This window comes from Mercenaria mercenaria, chromosome 3 (genome assembly GCF_021730395.1).
Source record: "Mercenaria mercenaria strain notata chromosome 3, MADL_Memer_1, whole genome shotgun sequence".
NCBI classification, from domain to species: Eukaryota; Metazoa; Mollusca; class Bivalvia; order Venerida; family Veneridae; genus Mercenaria; species Mercenaria mercenaria.
The window spans coordinates 21919965-21942196 of record NC_069363.1 but is presented as its reverse complement, the minus strand read 5'-3'; the positions used below and the strand labels follow the sequence as shown (position 1 = coordinate 21942196).

The 22232-nt window shown below is 35.8% G+C and overlaps 1 protein-coding gene across 1 annotated transcript in view; it reads right to left on the bottom strand.

Annotated features, from left to right (window-relative positions):
• Nucleotides 1-22232, bottom strand: part of LOC123525888 (uncharacterized) — an 81027-nt gene that overhangs the window by 4876 nt on the left and 53919 nt on the right. Inside the window, exons 5-12 of the mRNA XM_045305045.2 lie at nucleotides 10572-10772; nucleotides 9265-9374; nucleotides 5796-5904; nucleotides 5068-5356; nucleotides 3800-3864; nucleotides 3186-3260; nucleotides 2379-2549; nucleotides 307-395 (exon numbers count right to left, since the gene is read on the bottom strand). Coding sequence (XP_045160980.2) covers nucleotides 307-395; nucleotides 2379-2549; nucleotides 3186-3260; nucleotides 3800-3864; nucleotides 5068-5356; nucleotides 5796-5904; nucleotides 9265-9374; nucleotides 10572-10772 — 1109 coding nt within the window. The remainder of the gene's footprint in view (nucleotides 1-306; nucleotides 396-2378; nucleotides 2550-3185; nucleotides 3261-3799; nucleotides 3865-5067; nucleotides 5357-5795; nucleotides 5905-9264; nucleotides 9375-10571; nucleotides 10773-22232) is intronic.

The following is a 22232-nucleotide window of genomic DNA, read 5'->3' as shown; positions in this document are numbered from 1 at the left end:
ACAAAAGTTACTGGCTAGTATAAATGTTCATGCACTACAATATCAACTACACTGACGCTATTAAGCCCACGCTCCTCTCCTCCTTCCCGGCCTTCGATCCCGCAAGTTCTTGGCAATGCAATAGGTTTCGTTTACATGTTGAAAATGGTAATAAACCTGCTACACAGAACTTGTATTCCATCGTGGACGACCAATATATATCTAACAATAGGTCATTCAGGAATAATATTGTAAAAAGACTGTGTATGACATTCATTAAATAATGGATCAGTTCATATTTAACAATATAGCTTTTAGAATACTCACAAGGCATTTAGCTCTCTGACCAGAGTTCTGTATAATGATGTAAGTTTTAGAATCTATTGTCCAACTGTATAAACAATGGAGAATCTCAACTGAAAATATACAAAAAATACTTTCATTTGCAAATACCATATGTAATATAAAAATTCTAAAATCGAACAAAAACTCCCGTCGTGTCTTGTGTTACTGTTGTGTGTGTTAGGGATTCACCTGAAGGTTCTATAACACTGTCCTGTAACATTGGAACGGAGTGAGTTTTGATGGTTTGAACTCTCCCTAACCGTTCCTTTATTTGTTTTGTCATCATTGTTTGTCGCATTTATCTATTTTATGTACATTTTTGTAACGCACTCAAACACTGGTTTGAAAGGGATTGCGTTCTTAGAACGTGGCTTGTTCTATTGGATCTTTGTCCTTTAAGAATTTAATTTCATGTAAACTGCTAGGAAAATAATAATATATCACAAATAGGAATTAGCTGATAAGCTATTACAATGTGTACAATCCAGTTAAGACATAGCATTAGGTCTTCACTTCATTCAGAAATCACTAGTTTCGTGATGATATTTTCGTACAAGCCCTAGCTTATATACACAATAATAAGAATGAAGCATACAATGTATTATATAGAGAATAATAGGTTAGTGCCGTAGATGAGAAAGTTTATCTGGCGAGGTGGAGGAGGTTATCGGGTGAGCCGAAGGCGAACCTGATAACGTCCGGAGCCGAGCCAGATAAATTTTCTCCATCGTAGGCACTAACCTATTATTCTATTTATCTTGTCATTACTTCATTTTCCGATATTTGGCAATTTATTTTACAAAAATAAGTGTGCGACAACCACTTTAATGACGTCATATTCGTAATGACGTCACTTATATAATGACGTGATTACCGGCAAAATCGCAATAACTTCTTCGTTTTTGAATAAAAACTCATTATTTGACCACTCATTTTCTTAGTTCGGACATTTCCAACACAATGATGATGGTTTCGTTGCAAAATTTCTTATGACAACAATATCGATCATAAGGTCACATGATCAACTGACCGTATATCACTGGTCACATGATCAACTGACGGTATATCAAAAAAGATATACGGCACCCTGATATCGGGTCGAAAATACTGCAAGTGACAGGATAAAAAAGTATCTTTTGGGGGACTAGTTCTTCATATTCGTTTATACTAACTCAATAATCAAACGCAAAACTTGGATGAAGGGAAAAGGCTTTATTTAAAGTATGAATATCATCAAAAGTTTGTCTTGTCTAATATAAAATCACAGATTGCCGAAGGCAATCCCGCAGTAGAAAATTGTAATTATATTTTATTAGCAAAACACAGATGCTTTTATATGCACAACAGTAGGGAATAAAATATAGAGTGGAATCTGGTTAATAGAGTTGATCCGAAAACATTAAATTAGTTAGTTAGGATAAACACTGCAAATTATATTTGTTGCAGAACAAACATCTGCAAGGTACAGTGTATTCAAAACCAGTAAATTGTATTTTCCTTTATATGGTAAAACAATGCAGATCAAAGCTTGCTAGAATCACAACACGTATGTGTATATATAAAGTGTCGTATGTCTTTAAAGCTGAAACATCGTTCTATTCTGTGCTATTTTTATATAAGTCTTAACTGCCAATGCAATGCAGTTCATTCTAGGGCTGCACTTGTGTTAAGAAACAATATAAAATACATTTTCAAAAAGTATTTGCTCTCAGTAATCCAACAATTCAGTTTGAAAACAATAAAAACGTTTTGACAGCTTTTCCAGTAGTTCCAGTACTGAACAAATGTTTTGAAACCTGGTTGGGTTTTGTTCCCATTTAACCAATGAATCAAAATGTTTGAATATTCGCTCCCAATCAAAATTGTAATTTCTGTCCTCAAAAGTGAGCAACTGATTCCATCGCATGGTTCTAAACTTTTGAAATCATCCCATTACGCTTAGTGTCATTTAAAATATATCCAATGCAAGATATTTTACTGGTGTTCTTGTAATATTGCGATGTGTAAGTACGAAATCAACTACGGCTAGAATATATTGATATCGCATCACTAACCTTTTTCAGTCATAACGTTATTTTTGTTGGCAGGACATTTTGTATCTATGACAATTTTATTAGGGGTGTTGCAGCCAATGTTCACGGTGCCCCTACAGTCAGATGCTTTATCCTGGTATTCGTATATCCCCTTCCGTGTGATACTACACTGACCCGAGTCATTCACGTCCGCTGTAAATAATAGAACACAGTATGTCATATTGACGTTTAGCCAAATATTGAACATAATATGTATAATACTTCACCTTTTGTTTACAAGATAGTTTTTCGATTTGATTTTAACAGATTTTAACAAACCGGCGGCAAGTATCAACAACACTTTATAAAATACTAAAACTCCTTCGAGCCCAAACAATCTTTACACCTGATTAATACTCTTTCTTTGTAAATGTTACGTTACCCTTCAAAATGTTAAAAGGTCTCAACAGCTTTGGTACTTTAGTTGAGTTATACACAGCTGCAGGCATATGTCAAGCACATTAACATGGTTCCATTGCTATACTTCAATTCTAATGGTATAACTTTGCTTTTTGATACCTACGCAAAGACTTTATGTAAAAATGTGACATAAAAATTCCATCAAATACGACGCTGCTGAAAGCCAATTACGTGTGGGAATTTATTTAAGCTCTTAATAAAATGATGATAAAATTTTCTAAAACAGCTTTTATGATGGTATTATTTTTTTCTCCATTATTTCATTAATATATACACGTTTCCTTTTCACTGTTTACACTGTATAACAGATGTATAGGAATATACCATTCCAAATATCAAGATTAAGGAAAAACGTGCGAAATCACATACGTATTAGTAAGTGTTTGGTTGCTTCATGAAATTTTTCATCCTCGCAATTCGGAGATGTTCCATTTATTCTTTCACCTGAAATAAAAAGTATGCGTTATAAACAGTTTCTTAGTGTATGGCATCTTTGACTATTTTTGCTATGGCAGAGGGCATACAGTAAAAGATAGAACATCAGAGTATCTCTGTATAATTGTATTTTGTTTAGCATAACGCTCATGTTTAAAGATACCGACCTGTTGGTACGTGTCCTGTTGGCAGGACATTTTTCATTTGTGACAATTCTATTTAAATACGTCATGTGATATACGATTCCTTAAAATAAATGAGCCGTGCCATGAGAAAACCAACATAGTGGCTTTGCGACCAGCATGGATCCAGACCAGCCTGCGCATCCGCGCAGTCTGGTCAGGCTCCATGCTGTTCGCTTTCAAAGCCTATTGGAACTAGAGAAACTGTTAGCATGGACAGATGCGCAGGCTGGTCTGGATCCATGCTGGTCGCACACCAACTATGTTGGTTTTCTCATGGCACGGCTCAAATCTTGTTCATAGACTGTAAAATTCTAAGTATATGCATACTTCTTTTTTCAGTGAAGAAATACGCAACAGTCTTACCTAGATACATTTCTAGAATATTTTCATCTCTCTTCACAAGCCGAACACACTGATAGCCAGATTCACTGAAAACAGGAAGTGTAGTACTGTTAGGTAACTTTAGGACAAAACAATATGGAAGAAAATATATTTTGACAAAACAGATCTGGTGATGTTGGCCTTTTTTAGATTCATTGTTTACATATAAAATGATGGTCAGTTGCAAAATCAACGTGTATTATTTTCTAATTTCCTATATTTTCCTAGCATGTGCTGCATAAAGTGGCCTACTAGTCAGCAAATTCTGGATGCTTTTTATGAAAAGGACCTACTCGCATATTTTATTAAATATCACAACAGCAGACTTGAAATGCCGTGTGACGACTGTAAATGACATGGACTAGGATGTTGTTATATTTTTTGCTCATTTGGGATCCTACAGAACGTGTTATATCAGAATTCCGGTATTAGGGGGCGTGAGCGCTGTTGTACATTTCTGTTCCTTTCATGAACAAACACTGCTATTAGTTGTAGTCTGATCGAGTTCAACGATTCCCAAGGACCTTTAATAGATATCATTATATTCTGTGACGAGTGATTATGACGAGCAACGTCTGATTCTTATGACAATAGTATATTATGTGTAGAAAATTATACAGTTTATCATTTCAGACAACTAGATTTCTGGTAATTGAACCGCATCATGTTCCCTGACGACTGCAAATAAAACAACTTTACAACAAATGTTTTCCTTACTTATTCATATTTAATCTATATGAGACGATCTGTCGTCTGCTAAAGTATATTTATTTAATGAGTATTGAGTATTTAAATCCTTATTTACCGATTTGTTTTAACATAAGTGATTGGCGCCTGAATTAGAATAGGTTTTAATCTATCAACAGACTGCATCAGGAGACCAGTTTTTCAGTTCCTTTCTGTGTTATGATAAAAATAAAAAAAATAATGTATTCAGAGACTTCCCTTAGATGGTCTCTCAGTAAGGTGTATTCTGTATAGTTCGCAGCAGTATCAAATGTACAATATTCCATCATCATTGCCTTATAAAATCAATTATAGTCAAAGAAAATAGAAAAAAACTAAACAATTTCTTCAAATTCTAGACGAATCATGTATAATGTGATACCCTCATAAATATTGTTAATACTTGCAAGTTGGTTCCAGTCGCTTAGTTAATAATGAACCGACTTGATTAAAGTTTCATATGAATTCAATTCGCATATTGAAGAGAGGAAAGCTGGGGCAATATTTATTTATTTATCGCTTACCAACTGTCGTCTGTCACGTATGTGACATAATCTGTTTGTAAAATATCAGCCTTTCTTGTTTCTGCGTGGTGAGTTTTCTCTACGCAACGAATCACCAGTTTTGTTGACGACGTATCTAGGCCTGTTTGTTCAGTATAGTGAATAGTTCCTTTAGGTTGTCTATCCTTTAGACGCAGGACATGTAAACCTTGTTCAACATCTAGCAACCATTTCCCACTTAAATCCCGCCATTTATTTCTGTTCACTAGAATATCTGGGAAACTACATGAACCACGCGGCTCGTTCAAATCTGAAATGAACGTTAAAATAGCAATTTTAGTGCGAATAGCGATGATTTTCAGTTCTGAAACAAATGCGGTTTAGCGGATTGTTCATATCTGAAAATGAGTTTGCTTTATATTTGGTGAAAATTACAAGAATCCGAGATGGGTCTACATTGTATAACGCATTTTATGAACACAGACAAAACGTCAATCTTTTAATTTAAACTAGGATATATTTTTTAAATTAATTATCATTATGAAATACATCGATTATATTTTCAATTCATCGTCTAAAACCTCACAGAATTAGACGCTGACAAAAGTGACTTGCAAAAGCAGAAAACCGGCACACTTTGTGTTAAGGATGACACTTTCAGAATATTTACGGTATATAACTACAGTTAAGTAAAATCACTTAGTCCTTCCAACATAGTGGAAGGCTTGTTTGCATCGTCTGTGTATTACCTTTAGAAAACTTCATTGTAATAACACCCAGGGTAGGACTTTGGAGACCTTGACAAGTTGAATCTGCCGACATCGACATGTCTCCGTTGGTACCATAGAAACTGTGCATCTAAATTAAAACAGATATAGAAGTAAAAATATCTTATAGTAAATACAATTTAATTCAATACACAAAAAGTAAATGTTTGCTATACGAAACTGAAAAGGCCAACTGCATTGATGGCCTGTGGTGGCTACTTCAGTTTTTGCTTTTATAGCCTTTCCTATCTACTTTTTAATTCAAATATCAGCCTTTTCCCATGTACTTCATGCACTAGACATCCTATATAAAACATCGTTTCTTTATAACCTGCTGGTAAAAAAGAAACCAGGAAACATAACTGACACTTATAATAAAAGGTTTTTATCATCTCCGCATGTTGCGCATTACATAAAATAATTCACAGACAGTTTACATGAAATGGTATACAGGGGCGGCCCAAACTACTGGCAGCAAAAACTGGTGTAAATTATACATGCTATTATTTATTGAAGTCTTGAGTTTTGTATACATTGTTAAGATGATAAACAATATACTAGAGATACGGAATGGTATGAAATGGTAAGACCTAATTCACTATAAATCCTAGATCAAACAAAACGTTTTGGGGCTGAAATTGTAGCTACTTCCTTCCTCCATTCCTGAATTCTGTCAGCGACGTCAGATCCATAAATCTCCCATAAACTAGAGGTATATAAAACTTAGCTCTCATAATTGTAATGCTTGCAGGGTACGATAATTATCAGCCTTATAGCATTCTTCAAAAGCACTATGCAAGATTGGCGCGATTTGGATAGGAACGGTAGTTTTTTTCTGGCAGGGTGCTTCCTATATAATAGCTGAATAGCTGTGCTGTATTTTAGGCATAGTTGATAAATAAACCTCCCAAATAATTCAAGTATCTGTCGTTTTGTGTAAGTATTATATAAGGAAAAGAATTTAACACTCGTCTTTACAAATATTTCTACCGCTATTCCTTTAGATTTATTATTTATGGCATCATATGCTTTACTTTGTTAAAGTTATGTAAAGGTGGGGGTACTTTTAAAAAGAGAGTATTTAGTTTAGAGCAAAATGTTAAACAGACTATTTTACTTCATGGTGAATATACAAAATTGTTCAGAACAACTAGAACACACTCTTTGAAATCAAACTTATCTTCAGTACTTTTCCGGCATTTTGTTGCATCTGTATGTCTGACATAAATGTACATGTAGTGCGATAAACTTAAATAATTAATACTTTTGAAAATTGCTTGAAATAGTTTTGCCTTTTAAATACGATAATTATTTTATTTTTTCTGGATATTGGTGAGACTATAAAAAGATATATTTTCTAAATTGGTCCTAACTTGAGAATCTTTTTCGACACGTGTTGTGATTTTTTACATATCGAATTGGTTTTCTACAGAATACAAAAAACAGAATCATGGTTATTCAAAATAATTTGTGCTATTTGTTTTTAATCACACAAACATTCCTGTTTTAAATTCCAACACGTTTAAAAAAAACTGCAATATCTACAACCAACCTGTTTTATATCATATTGGAGTACAGGTGACTTAACATAATGACATTTACACAAACAAAAGTTTTGGAAATATGCTAGGAATATTAGTATCCAACAGCTATATTAGGTATTTCTTTTTCCTTATACCTCGTTAAATTACTTAATCACTACACATATATCAAAAATACTAGTAAGTTTATATTATAAAGCAAGGTAGTGATTCAATTGCTTATCCCGAAGAACCTTTAGCATGCTAGATAAATTGTCGTCTGCTGGAAATGTCGTCTGCTAAAATTGTAAAGTTCATTCAATTTGCTCCAAAATTGGAAGAAATATTGTCAGAGTAGCAAACAGCTTGGAACCTGATCAGACGCCGATTTAATCGGCGTCTGATCTGGTTCCAAGCTGTTTGCAAAGGCTGTTAAATTCGCCTGCAGCAGGCTAAGGGTTAAGACATGGTTACAAGAAAGACCAGCTAAGAAGTACCAGCACCGAGTATCTCTGACGAAGTGTTCTGACCAAAAAACAACAACGTATATATCGACCTAACATACACAGGTTCAAACTATACTGTAGAAGTCATCTTTGATTCTAATCAAATTTGTGACCTCCGACGTAGATACGTATGATATATTAATAAAAAGATAATATGTGTGTAAGGAGGGCCTAAGTGACTGTAAATTGAATTAATAACGAAATAAATGATAAAACCACATGGATGAAAGAGTCTATAAATTCTGAGAATCAGGCTTCACTGCGTGTTCTAAATTATATAAACATGCTAGAATTAGTAGAAAATGTGGACTTTTGAATACTGAATAAATTATGTACAAAACTAGGAGTTGAGGAAAATAACAGGTTTCGTGAGAATATTATTTTAGTAAAGCATTCATTCCTGGCATTCATTTATATACTGTACCCTTACTGTTTTAGTTTCAAACATCACGATTATTCTGGCCCGTCCTGACGGGTCGGCATTACGATAGGAGTTTACTTCAAAAACAACGAAAATGACCGAAGCCTTCGAATCCCATGGAGGCGTCTCTACGAGCACCGGCAAGCGGACAGCCAGTTATGCAGTGTATAAAGTTGTTTTTGCGTAATGTCTCAGTTATGTTGAACTTTAGCATAACACGCGGGCCACTGAATAGCTGTTACACAAAGCTAGAGTTGTTAATGTTGTTACAGTCTATCATTTAAAATATACAGCAGTTTTAACGGCGTTATCATATTACGACTATCTGCATTTTGTAGGTTTCGTTTACGACATCTTTACGACATCACCTCACAAAAATATAAAAAGGCATGTTGTGCTATTCCCGTGAAATCTGGCGTCTGTTTATACCGTGAGATGTAGATAATATTCATTAGTATTCTGAAATTTTATTATTACAACACTTTTCCTACTAAATTTTTATTACCGCAATAAACAATTTCCTAACCGGTTTGGTTGTTTCATGTTTTGCTGGAATCATAAAAACTGCACTAGATAAATTATCACTATATCATTATCGAAAAGTTTAACATTATTTCTGAAAACCCTGTTGCTTTCCTGCATGTGATTACAGTCAGCTTGTACGAATAACTCTAAAATTTATTACATTTAGTTTAACTTGAGAGTCAGCGGTGTTTAGGACAGTGGCTGAAACGTTTTACTAGGAAAGGGCATCGCTAGTTTTCTAATTATATTCATTCTTGTATTAATGCTTGATATACATATTTTAAAAACGTTTACAGAATACTATGACTTTTAGGACAAATTTTGTTAGCAAAAAAATCCCAAAAATACTGACTGGAGAGCAACCGACAAGATACGAATTCAAAGTCAATGTTTGTACATAAAACCCATTCGCAGGAAGGTCTTGTGTCTGCAGGGTCTATACACCAGTCCGTTTTGAATTTCAAAAGGTATGCACTTACGAAGCATCTGTACTGATAGTCATCCACGCTGGTCATCCAGGGCTCGGAGAAACTGCCATACAAATACTTGTCACCGTTGTTCCAGGAAGCAAGACATTGAAAATCCATTGCTGTAAAATATTTTGTACAATTTTGAAGACTATGACTTTTTTAATTACTTAAGGGTTTTATAGTAGACAAAACGAAAAGATTTAAGAAAGATATTAAAAAAAAAGAATTATGCAAATAATAAGTCATAATAGACTTATAAATATGAAACACTGAATAAAAATACTGACATCTAATGCTAAAATTTACGATGATTTCAAAAATAAGACCACAAGGGATATTTTGTCTGCTAGTTTCAAATTACGCAAAAACATAATACGTTCTGTACAATTAAAATATTAGTTTCTCTCATTTGATGAAGATCATTAAATACAAAGAAATAAATTCTGTTCGGCGGATAAAAATAATAGGAAAATTCTCAGAAAACAAGTGATTTAGAGTGTCAAGATGGAAAGGACAACAAATAAAATATTTCTAATGTATTCATTATTGGAAATGTAATATCTTATATGTCCAGATGTGATGTTTTTTAATGCTTTAAACACTGGAAACATCGAGAGAGTAAAATTCTTTATTACGTCTAATTGGAACATTTTTAGAATCAGGTGTACGTTAACGGAATTATGACCCACGTTGCTAATAATTAAAGTCATAATCATACAGCAACAGCTTAATTGTGCTATTTTATTGCGAGATTTCACAAGATTTGCAAGGTGTGTGGACACTCCAAGATATTCTATACAAACTAATTAGGAGGTAGTCTTGGGAGTGCCATTGTCATTTTATGTACACCAGACGATCTTGGTAATGTGTATGAAAAAAATTGGAACCACTGCCTTATCCTTGCATGATCGTAAGAGGCGACTAACAGGGTCTTAACACTTGGTTTTGCAGTAACTCTGTGATTCCAGCAGGTATGTAAATTTTGATTCCATACCTCATGTTTTTATTTCGATGTAAATGAGATGTGGAACCAAAATTTGTAGTCCTGTTTGGCTCCATATAACCTATACTGTGTTGGTGCGCCGTAAAACCCAAATAAATAACTGAGGACAGGAAACAAGGAGTAAATAGGGAATCCGATGACGTCATATTTCCGGAAGCTCGAGTATTTAAAAAAAGAAGTCAATACTAGCAGAAACAGCCATCTTAATATGTGTTTAAAGTTCTTGTCGGTAACTTTGTGATACATTCAGGCATCAAGTCATTAAATTTCAATTTAATTTGGAAAATTTCATCATTTTATTTGTTAAAATTACCTTTATCGTACGTTCCTGGAATCCTATTACACTTCTTGAAAATAAATTTGTATTTTGATTCATCTGCACATGCGCGAACTTCTGAAAGTGGCGAATCACATTGCTGGTTGCTCATGGTTCCATTTGTGTACGAAAATGTATAGGAGCCGTGAAATGGACATATGACCGGCAGACTTGGCAAGCTTGGCGGTGAGCTGGGTGCTAAAATCAAAAACAAGCAAAGGAATATATGATATTCAGTGTTTCTTTTCTTTACTTTTTCACAGTTTCTATATATACAAAATGAATTATCCACAAATCATTATGTGAGCAGGATAAGTAATCGGCAACTTGGGTATGAGCTGACCTGCTACCTAAAAGTTACACGAAGTTTGTATTGATACTACCCAAATATCATTCCTTAAAAATAACTATCACACTAAGTTAAAAAAGACGATAGAGAACGAAAAGGAAGTAAGGTAAAAGCTGGGTTAGTAGTAACAAGTGTAGATGAGCACTGCTTGGCTACTTTTTAGCTACAGATTAAGAAAAGTGTATGTAATATTTGCCCAAGAATAATATTTCGGCCCGGGCACAGCATTTGAAACTAGAAGATGCTTTTGTAGAAAAACGCATGTCTCCCCCAATGCAAATTCATATAGGCAAGAAGTCAATAGGGGACAGGAGCAAAAGTCAAAGAGACACTGAGGGTTTGCTGCAACAGGGATCATCTACTCTGCATGAACAATCATCCCACTATCTGGGCCTAGTGGTTCTCAAGTTATAACTTGGAAACGGTTTTCCATGTTCAATCCCCTGTGACCTTGACCTTTGATGGAGTGACCCCAAAATCAGTAGGGGTCATCTACTCTGCATGTCCAATCATCCTATTAAGTTTCAACATTCTGGGTCAAGTGATTCTCAAGTTATTGATTAAAAAAATGTTTTCTATGTTCAGTCCCCTGTGACCTTGACCTTTGATGGAAAGTAAGTCCTATCACCCTATGAAATTTGAAGGTTCTAGGTCAAATAGTTCTCAAGTTATTGACTGGAAATGGATTTCCATGTTCTGTCCACTGCGACCTTGACCTTTAATATAGTGACCCCAAAATCATTAGAGATCATCTACTCTGCATGTCCAATCATATTATGAAGTTTCAACATTCTGGGTCAAGTGGTTCTCAAGTTACTGACCGGAAATAGTTTTCCAGGTTCAGGCCTCTGTGACCTTGACCTTTAACAGAGTGACCCTAAAGCAATAGGGGTCATCTACTCTGCATGTCTAATCATCCTATGATGTATCAACATTCTGGGTCAAGTGGCTCTCAAGTTATTGATCGGAAATTGTTCTGAATGTTCAGGCCCCTGTGACATTGACCTTTATCAGAGTGACCCCAAAATCAATAAGAGTCATCTACTCTGCATGAACAATCATCGTGTGAAGTTTCAACATTCTGGGTCAAGTGGTTCTCAAGTTACTGACTGGAAATGGTTTTCCATGCTCAGGCCCCTGTGACCTTGCCCTTTAATAGAGTGACCCAAAAATCAATAGGGGTCATCTACTCTGCATGATCAATCATCCTATGAAATTTCAACATTCTGGATCAAGTGGCTCTCAAATAATTGATCGGAAATGGTTTTGCATGTTCATGCCCCTGTGACCTTGACCGTTAATAGAGTGACCCTAAAATCAATAGGGATCATCTACTCTGCATTATAAATCATCCTATGAAGTTTCAATATTCTGGGTCAAGTGATTCTCAAGTTATTGATCGGAAATGGTTTTCCATGTTCAGGCCCCTGTGACCTTGACCTTTGATGGAGTGACCCTAAAGCAATAGGGTTCGTCTACTCTATAAGCCCTACCACCCTATGAAGTTTGAAGGTTCTAGGTCAAATGATTCTCCAGTTACTGATCGGAAATGAAGTGTGACGGACAGACGGACGGACGGACAGGGCAAAAACAATGACTCCGGGGGAAGACATAAAAATAAAGAGACACACCAATAGCCTTGTATTTTTATCTATTCGTACATGCAGAGTATTTTATGCAAGGATGAGACTTAAATCCTGCTTTACACTGTAAAACAAGAGCTGTCTCCGTAGGATGACACATGCCCCCGATGGCACTTTGAATGAATAGTTATGGCCGATGTTAGAGTTTAGGACCTTTGACCTACGGAGCTGGGTCTTGCGCGCGACACATCGTCTTACTGTGTCACACGTTCATGCATAGTTATTGTTGCAGAATTCAAAGGAAGTTTTCAAGAAATAGGGTATTTTTAAGCTGGTATATACTGGGCTATCATTTTTAATGAGTTATATACAAATTATAAATAGCCATTGTCTCTGGGTTGAAATTAACTGACTCAGCTTGTTGTTATTGTTTTGTACACTAAAAATAGACAGCCAAATATGGAAAGGTCGCGCAGGAAGGGTCGCGCAGGGTTATGTCGTGCAGGTCATTTGAGGTCTTTGTTCTATTTATATTTCCAGCATCCAGCATTGCTTGGTCTGCAAAAACTAGGACAAGCTATCAGATTTCATGAATGAAATGCCATAGTAATCAGTTGTAAGATTGTTTACAAATATCCTCAGGTTACCTGGTTCAGTTTTTGGTCTATGTTTGGCCCTCTACATCCAGAGTAGAATGTTCAAGTGTCAGAAAGCTATTTCTTTTACCCCTTTATTATTTTATATAGTCTGCATATCATTTATGTATTCTATGTTTGGTTTATATTGAAGTATATAGCAAATATACCTACTAGTCTATTATATTTAGTGTAATGCACTTATTAGTATAAAACCATATACTTTAGTTGTTTTTCTAGTCAATATGCAATAGAATATGCTTACTCAGTCTTTTAAGTGCAATTTAGACACTGTCTGCACAACTGGGTTGCGCACACTAGGTTCTTGCGCAAATATGTTTAGAATGAATGTTGCGCAGAGGTTGGGCAGCTTTAGCTGCGCAGAGGTCGCGCAAGAGTTACTGTTGTAAATGTTGGGCAGAGCAGTGGTCGTGCCGCGCAAGGGTTGCGTAGTGCAAAGGTCGCGCAGCGCAACTATTTTGCACACCACCCTATCACATTTTTGCACACTACCCTAATGCGCAAGAGTAAGGGTATAAAAGCTTAGAATGTTTTATTTTAGGAGAGGGGAAAATGAATGAATTAGTTAAGAAGGGAATTGAAGGACAATAATAATGCCAGATCTATAGAAAAGATGTTCTGATTGAATGATATTGAGAAGTTTTAAATATGATTTTGTATAACTAAAAATGCTGTGCTGCAAAATAAATAACTGCTTTTGTTACTATACTCTGTGTTTTAGTTTTGTTTGACCAACATAGGAAAATTCACGTTATATGAGAGAAATAACGTAACACTGGTGGCAGCGGTGGGATAAATACTTTAACATGTTTTCGAAGTAACTTCACAAAAATGGAAAAGGACTTGGAACAATTTCAACATGCTGCATCATTAGTTTGCTTAGAAATATCAAATTTATCTAAGCATATGATAATGCAAGAAGAAAATCTGAACAGTGCTTTGAAGGACTATCACAAAAAGGTAAATGAAATTTTAATGTCAAAGAACAAAGAAATAGAAGAACTGAAATCATACAATGCGAAATTACGCGCAGCAATTTTAGATGACGATACACAAGTTTTAGAGGAAAGTCAGTAATATGGGACCGAAAAAATCTGCCAGGTCTGCATCAGCATCACGTGAGGAAGAACTTAAACCAGAAAATATTGACCTTAGAAAAAAATTAGCAAGAATAATGGGAGATAATGAGGATTTACAAGCTAGTTTGACAGAGGCTTTAGAAAACATTGAAAGACTTCAAGAAACTGTCAAAATCTTGGAAATTGAAAAATCGGGTCTGCAAGAAATTGTTCAAAGTGAGGCTGAACAGTATCAGCAGGAAAAAGAAAATATTAAAAGGGAGTTTCAAAGGACACAGGCAAATAGAGAGTTACATATTCATAAATTAAGTGATGAAGTGCGTGAACTGCGAAATAGTCTGGAATTACGGGACATTGAATTAGGGCGTCTGCAGGACATTGCTATGCAAGAATGCAACCCAAGGCGAGCTCCGCAATATAACGTACCACTCCCAGAACAAGTCTTGTTTGATGGGAAAACATCTTATGTTGCATTTATTCGCCAGTTTGCGGCTTTAGCTAGTGCATGCCGTTGGGATGACAGGGAAAAGGCATTCCGCCTTCTCAACAGTCTACGTGATGAGGCAGCTGAATTTGTCTTCAACCAAGTAAGTGCTGAGAATCAGCAGAGTTACAGGTTATTAGAGCAATCTTTGGCAGCCAGATTTGTTGAGAGGAGGTCCACAGCTTCCTATCTGGCTGAGCTGGAGAACTTGAAGTTGAACTCAAAGGATAAGCTTGTTGAATACGTTGCTGATATTAAGCGTCTTGTCCGTAAAGGCTACTCCACGGCTGATGATCATACAATCGGCACTATTTGTCTTCGTCATTTCATTAAAGGCTTGGGCGACTCCCAGATGGCACTTGCAGTAGGTATGAAGGACCCGAAAACTATAGAAGATGCCAGAGAAATTTTGGAAACCTATTACAGCTTGAAAGATGAAACAAAATCCAGCACTAAAGTAAGGATGGTAAAACAACGCAGAAATGAGGGGGAAACTGTTTCTCAGGCACAGTTTTCTTCTTTTAAGCAAGAAATTGATAAGAAATTTGAAGAATTGTTGTCAGCAATAAAGAAAAAGGAAAAGGATGTACCTTCGCATCAGTTCAAACGCAGAGATATAGCAGAAGTCGAGTGTTACAAGTGCCATAATCTTGGTCACTATGCGCGTGATTGCCAGGTGCGTGGCAGTCTGAAAAGTCAAGAGGAAAACTAGCTAGGACTAAGGCAAACGGCCCTGCTTTAGTCCAGGAAAAAGACAGAATTATTAAAGTGTGTTTTAGTGATGTTTACAATGGATTATCTTTACTTTTGCCTGTAAAATTTGGTGATACTAGTGCAAATTTTATCTTGGATACTGGTGCAGTGGTGACAATAATTTCATCAAAAATCTACAACAGTCTGCCTACTGACTGCCGTCCACCACTAGAAAAAATTAGTGATGGCTTTAAGCTTGAAGTAGCCAATGAAGGATATCTTTCTATATTTGGAACTGTTTCAATTGATTTTAAAATTCAAAAAGATGTGTTTAAATGGAAAGTTTTTGTTGCACCAATTCAAGAAGACGGTCTTTTAGGTCTTGACTTTTTACAAGCAAACAATTTTGTTTTAAGTGCAGAGCATGGGCTACGTCTCAATGGGAAAGGATACCCAACTTTAATGCAAACATCAAAATACAGAGCAGCCCGTGTTAAGTGTTCCAAGACTACTATTGTACCAGCAAATTCTGAAAAGATAATTGAAGGGCATTGTTCTGCTACTGGTATAAATACCCAGTATGGAATAGTAACACCATGTAAAAACAGTGATGAATGTGAAAGTGGTATCATAGTTGGTCATTCACTGGTTGATCCTAGGTCTAAAAGTGGATGTATTCCAGTAAGATTAATGAATACAAGTGCTGTTGATGTGAAAATTGAGGCTAACACAACTCTTGGTTGTGTTGAAGAAGCTGAAGAAATTAGCTCCCCTGGTGAAAAGGTTGAATGTAGTTTAAATAAAGAAAAAAATTTGAAAGTCCCAGAGCATCTGAGTGGCTTTATGAAAATTCAGTGAAAAATCTTGATCCTATCAAAGTTTAAGTTAAAGAATCTCTTGATAAAACATTCAAGTGTATTTGCAAAATCTCCAAACGATTTAGGCAGAACATCAGTAATTAAGCACAAGATAAATACAGGAGCAGCGCAACCCATTAAACAGCGACCTAGGCGACCGCCAAAAGCATTTGCTGAGGAAGAAGCTAAAATAATAAAAGAACAACTGCAGGCAAATGTTATTCGTGAAAGTACTTCTCCGTGGGCATCTCCTTTAGTGTACGTTAGGAAACGTGATGGCACGACTCGACCTTGTGTAGATTATAGGAAGGTCAACATTGTCACAGAGAAAGATGCTTATCCATTACCAAATATTAGTGATTGTTTAGAAAGTTTAGGCGGTTCAACTTATTTCTCATGCTTGGATATTTTGTCAGCCTATTACCAAGTTGAGGTTGATGAGGCTGATCGCCCTAAAACTGCATTTACGTCAAAGTTTGGTTTATTTGAGTACCTTGTCATGCCATTTGGTCTTTGCAACGCGCCTTCGACGTTCCAGCGTTGCATGGAACTAGTAATGAAAGGTCTACAATGGGAAATTTTGTTGATCTATCTCGATGACTTGATTATTTTTGGTCGTACCTTTGATGAACATATTGAAAGGCTTGATATTGTGCTGACCAGATTGTCAGAGTCTGGCATGAAATTAAAGCCTAGCAAGTGTTTTTTGCTGAAAACTGAAGTTTCCTTCCTTGGTCATGTGGTAACAAAGGATGGAATTAGTCCTCAAAAGTCAAAAGTTAGCTGTATTGCTAACTGGGAAAGACCGCATGATTTGACTACACTGCGATCTTTTCTCGGTTTCTGTTCATATTACAGGATATATATTCGTGATTTTTCTACAAGAGCAAGGCCATTAAATAGGTTGTTGGAGGCCGGGCAACCATTTGAGTGGTCAGCTGAGTGTCAGGAAAGTTTTGATGACTTGCGTTCAGCTTTAACTGGTGATGAGGTCATGGCTTTTCCTCAAGATGATGGAGATTTTATTCTTGATTGTGACGCGTCTAATTTTGGAATTGGCGGTGTGTTATCGCAAATGCAGTATAATGAAAAATTGGGAAAGGTCACTGAAAGGCCATAGCATACGCAAGCAAAAGTTTAAATAAGGCACAAAGACGTTACTGTGAACAAGGCGTGAGTTATTAGCAGTTGTTACATTTGTAACTATGTTTAAGCAGTATTTGTTAGGACGTTCATTCTTAATCAGGAGTGATCATTCTTCATTAAGGTGGATTATGTCCTTCAAAGAACCTGAAAATCAGATGGCAAGATGGCTGGAAGTGCTATCGCAATATGACTTTAGATTAGAGCATCGGAAGGGGTCTAAACACTCCAATGCAGATTTCTTGTCAAGGATTCCGTGTGATCCTTGTACATGTAATTGCTATGATGGTCAGTCTATACTAAGTGAACTTCCATGCGGAGGTTGTAAAGAGTGTACGAAGAGGCCTGAACAGTGGTCAGAGCTTGCAGAATTCGATGATGTGATTCCTTTGATGACCAAAAAGGACAAGGGTAAAGTCAATTTGGTCAAAGCAAATCATGATTCCGCAAAGCCTAGTGTTCATGTGTTTAGTGTAATCAATTTTGTGTTTATGTTTATGATTTGTTTGGGAGCATTTTTCAAACAAATTATGCAGAAGTGTGGTTTCTGTGTTAATCAGACATTCAGCTCGGTGAGGCGTTTGCGGGCTACTGAGCAGAAGTCTGAAAGTGAAACAGAGGATAACGTTGATTTGAGCGATTCCACAGAAGAAAAGGACATGGCAAAAACAAGTCATGCCGGAGGACTGTATCCGAATAATCAAGAACCAGCTGAAAATTTGGTGTATAAGTTTTCAAATTGGATAGGCTCATACACTAAATCAGAACTGATTAAAATGCAGAAAGAAGATCCAGATATAGGGAAAATTTTAGCATGGATGTCAACTTCAAATACGAGACCAGCACGTGATAATATGGCTGCTGAGAGTCCAGCCACCAGAAATTTATGGTTACAGTGGACTCAACTTCATATTCGAGATGGGATATTATTTAGAAAATTTGTACAGAAAGATAATGTGACCACCTATGACCAACTGGTATTGCCATCCATTTTAAGGCCTCAAGTTATTGAAGCTTCACATAATGCAATTCTTTCTGGCCATTTAGGTGTTAAGAAAACTTTGGGAAAGCTTAAAATGAATTTCTACTGGTATAAAATGTCTGCTTCTGTGAAATTGTGGATAAAACAATGTGCTTTTTGTGGTGCTAGAAAAGAAACCAAATAAGAAGGCTAAGGCACCATTACAAGAATATCATGTTGGGTTTCCTATGGACAGGGTTTCAACAGACATTTTAGGTCCATTTCCTCTTTCTGAGAACAAAAATAAGTATATCCTGGTTGTCATGGACAATTTTACAAAGTATGTTGAATGTTATGCCATACCAGACCAACGTGCTGAAACAGTTTCAAATAAATTAGTGTTTGAATTCTTTTGTAGATTTGGTCTACCATTAGACTTGCATTCTGATCAGGGAAAGAATTATCAGTCTGAACTGTTTAGGCAAATGTGTTGTTTACTGGAAATAAATCAAACAAGGTGTACACCATATCGCGCATCCTCAAATGGTATGGTAGAACGCTTTAATCAGTCATTACTAAACCTTATTACTACATATGTGAATGGAGAACAGACAAACTGGGATTTGTACTTACCTATAATGACCAGTGCTTACAGATCAAGTGTACATGAAAGCACCCAATATACACCAAACATGTTAATGTTTGGAAGAGAGTTCAATCTACCAGTAAATTTTCTAGTTGGAATGTTTGCACGCTGACAATTTTGAGAATCACACTGACTATGTAGCTGATTTAAATGAGAAATTTTCGAAAATATACTGTATCGTTCGTGAAAACTTGAGTAAATCTTCAGAAAGACAGAAACGAGACTATGATACAAGAATTTCTTTAAACAGTTACAATGTGGGTGATATTGTGTACTGCCTTGACTCTTCAAGAATGGTGGGAAAAAGTCCCAAATTAAAGGCTCAAGTATGGAAAGGACCCTTTGTAATTACCAGAAAAATAAGTGACTTGTTATTTGGAATATCAGGACCCTCAAAATCAAAAGTCAAAATTGTGCACCATGACAGGTTAAAAAGATATTAGTGTTCAACATTACCACAATGGGTTTTAGGTGTGCAGAAACAAAGTACAACTAAAAATACACTGAAAACCAGCAACAATTTATCTACAGGCATTAATAACAATGAAAAGGTCATTATCCGTAGGGGAGAACGTAACAGGAGACAACCTGATAGGCTGGGCATTCCAAAAAAGGGAACGCTGTAACAAAGTGATGACAAATGTCCAAACTTTCTGCCCCAGCTAAAATTCTGTTTTTGGGTCGCGCATAGATTTGGTATATAAGGGCAGGCACAGCCTGACTTCACAACTTTATTAGCCATATGTTAAACAGAAAGCTCTTGTGTAAAATTAAAATTTGATCAAACAATAAAAAAAAACAAAAAAACATTTGGATTTATTTTTCAATAGACAAAGTTACAGTTTGTTTTATTTTGATACAATGTTTCATTATGTTCAAATGTGAAGACTGTGGTCGTATTTACACTGTAAAATCTTCTCTCAAAAGACATCAGGCAAGAAAAGATTGTAGAACTTTTAAGCATTCCATGTCAATGGAAATTAGTAGTTGTGAAAAGATGGACTTACTACAGGGAGACAATTTTCTTGAAAGAGTGTGTCAGAGTGCTGTCGCACCATCAAATCAACATCTAAGTCAAACTGTTGTATCCAGTTATTCTTCACCAGCATCAACTATGTGTAATACTACGCCTAGTACAGTTATTGCATGTACTACGTCATATGTACCAGAGAACATAATTCCTGTATCAAGTGGTGTGGACCCAGTTCTATCTTCATCAGTAGAACCAGGCAATGGTATAATTCCTTACGAAAACTTGAGTGATGATGAAGACTTGCCGCAGCAACAAAAAAACAAAAGGTGCAGGATCTTACCAATAAAACTTCTCTGGAAGACAGACTTATTTCAATAGAAACAAAGCTAGACATATTAACATCAGAAGTTAAAAAGACACAAACTCTCCTTCAAAATGAGATAGCAATCGGCACAAACAATATCCAAGATTATCAGAAACGGTTAACTTTACACCTTCAAAAAGAAATAAGGTCTACTACAGACCGGAAACAAGCATTAGGTGACTTTCTGAAAAGCCTTTCAGAATTGAATAAAAATGTGCTGGAAGTTTTAAAATGAAATATAGTTTCGTTAAAAAAAATCAGGTCTAAAATAATTTAAAAGTGTTATATATTTGCAGTGTTATTACCGCAGTGTAACAGTGTATTAAATAATTCTTTAATAAAGTAACTGGTATTCAGCAGCTATCAAGAACTATTAAATGGATTTATTTTTGAAAGGTAGCCCAGCACAGACAACTGACACTGGTACCATAGGATATTTTCTTGAACCAATGTCATGTTTTATTACTATTTGTTTGTAACTATGAGTTCACATTTCAGTAATATTATAATCTGTTGAGGGACAGTATTTGTTTACATTTTAAACATATTCTGTAATATTTTACATATTTGTTGCTGTGTACAAGTATTATTTGTTTCTCTACTATTTTGTGAGTTAACCATTGATTCATGTTGTTTTCAATGAGTAACAAGTTTCAATTTATTTGAATAACAGAAGTTTTCAATAACTGAAAGTACAGTTTGCTTCCGGAGTAAGCAAAGTGCTAGAAGGGGGAGTGTTGCAGAATTCAAGGAAGTTTTCAAGAAATAGGGTATTTTTAAGCTGGTATATACTGGGCTATCATTTTTAATGAGTTATATACAAATTATAAATAGCCATTGTCTCTGGTTGAAATTAACTGACTCAGCTTGTTGTTATTGTTTTTGTACACTAAAATAGACAGCCAAATATGGAAAGGTCGCGCAGGAAGGGTCGCGCAGGGTTATGTCGTGCAGGTCATTTGAGGTCTTTGTTCATTTATATTTCCAGCATCCAGCATTGCTTGGTCTGCAAAAACTAGGACAAGCTATCGGATTTCATGAATGAAATGCCATAGTAATCAGTTGTAAGATTGTTTACAAATATCCTCAGGTTACCTGGTTCAGTTTTTGGTCTATGTTTGGCCCTCTACATCCAGAGTAGAATGTTCAAGTGTCAGAAAGCTATTTTCTTTTACCCCTTTATTATTTTATATAGTCTGCATATCATTTATGTATTCTATGTTAGGTTTATATTGAAGTATATAGCAAATATACCTACTAGTCTATTATATTTAGTGTAATGCACTTATTAGTATAAAACCATATACTTTAGTTGTTTTTCTAGTCAATATGCAATAGAATATGCTTACTCAGTCTTTTAAGTGCAATTTAGACACTGTCTGCACAACTGGGTTGCGCACACTAGGTTCTTGCGCAAATATGTTTAGAATGAATGTTGCGCAAAGGTTGGGCAGCTTTAGCTGCGCAGAGGTCGCGCAAGAGTTACTGTTGTAAATGTTGGGCAGAGCAGTGGTCGTGCCGCGCAAGGGTTGCGTAGTGCAAAGGTCGCGCAGCGCAACTATTTTGCACACCACCCTATCACATTTTTGCACACTACCCTAATGCGCAAGAGTAAGGGTATAAAAGCTTAGAATGTTTTATTTTAGGAGAGGGGAAAATGAATGAATTAGTTAAGAAGGGAATTGAAGGACAATAATAATGCCAGATCTATAGAAAAGATGTTCTGATTGAATGATATTGAGAAGTTTTAAATATGATTTTGTATAACTAAAAATGCTGTGCTGCAAAATAAATAACTGCTTTTGTTACTATACTCTGTGTTTTAGTTTTGTTTGACCAACATAGGAAAATTCACGTTATATGAGAGAAA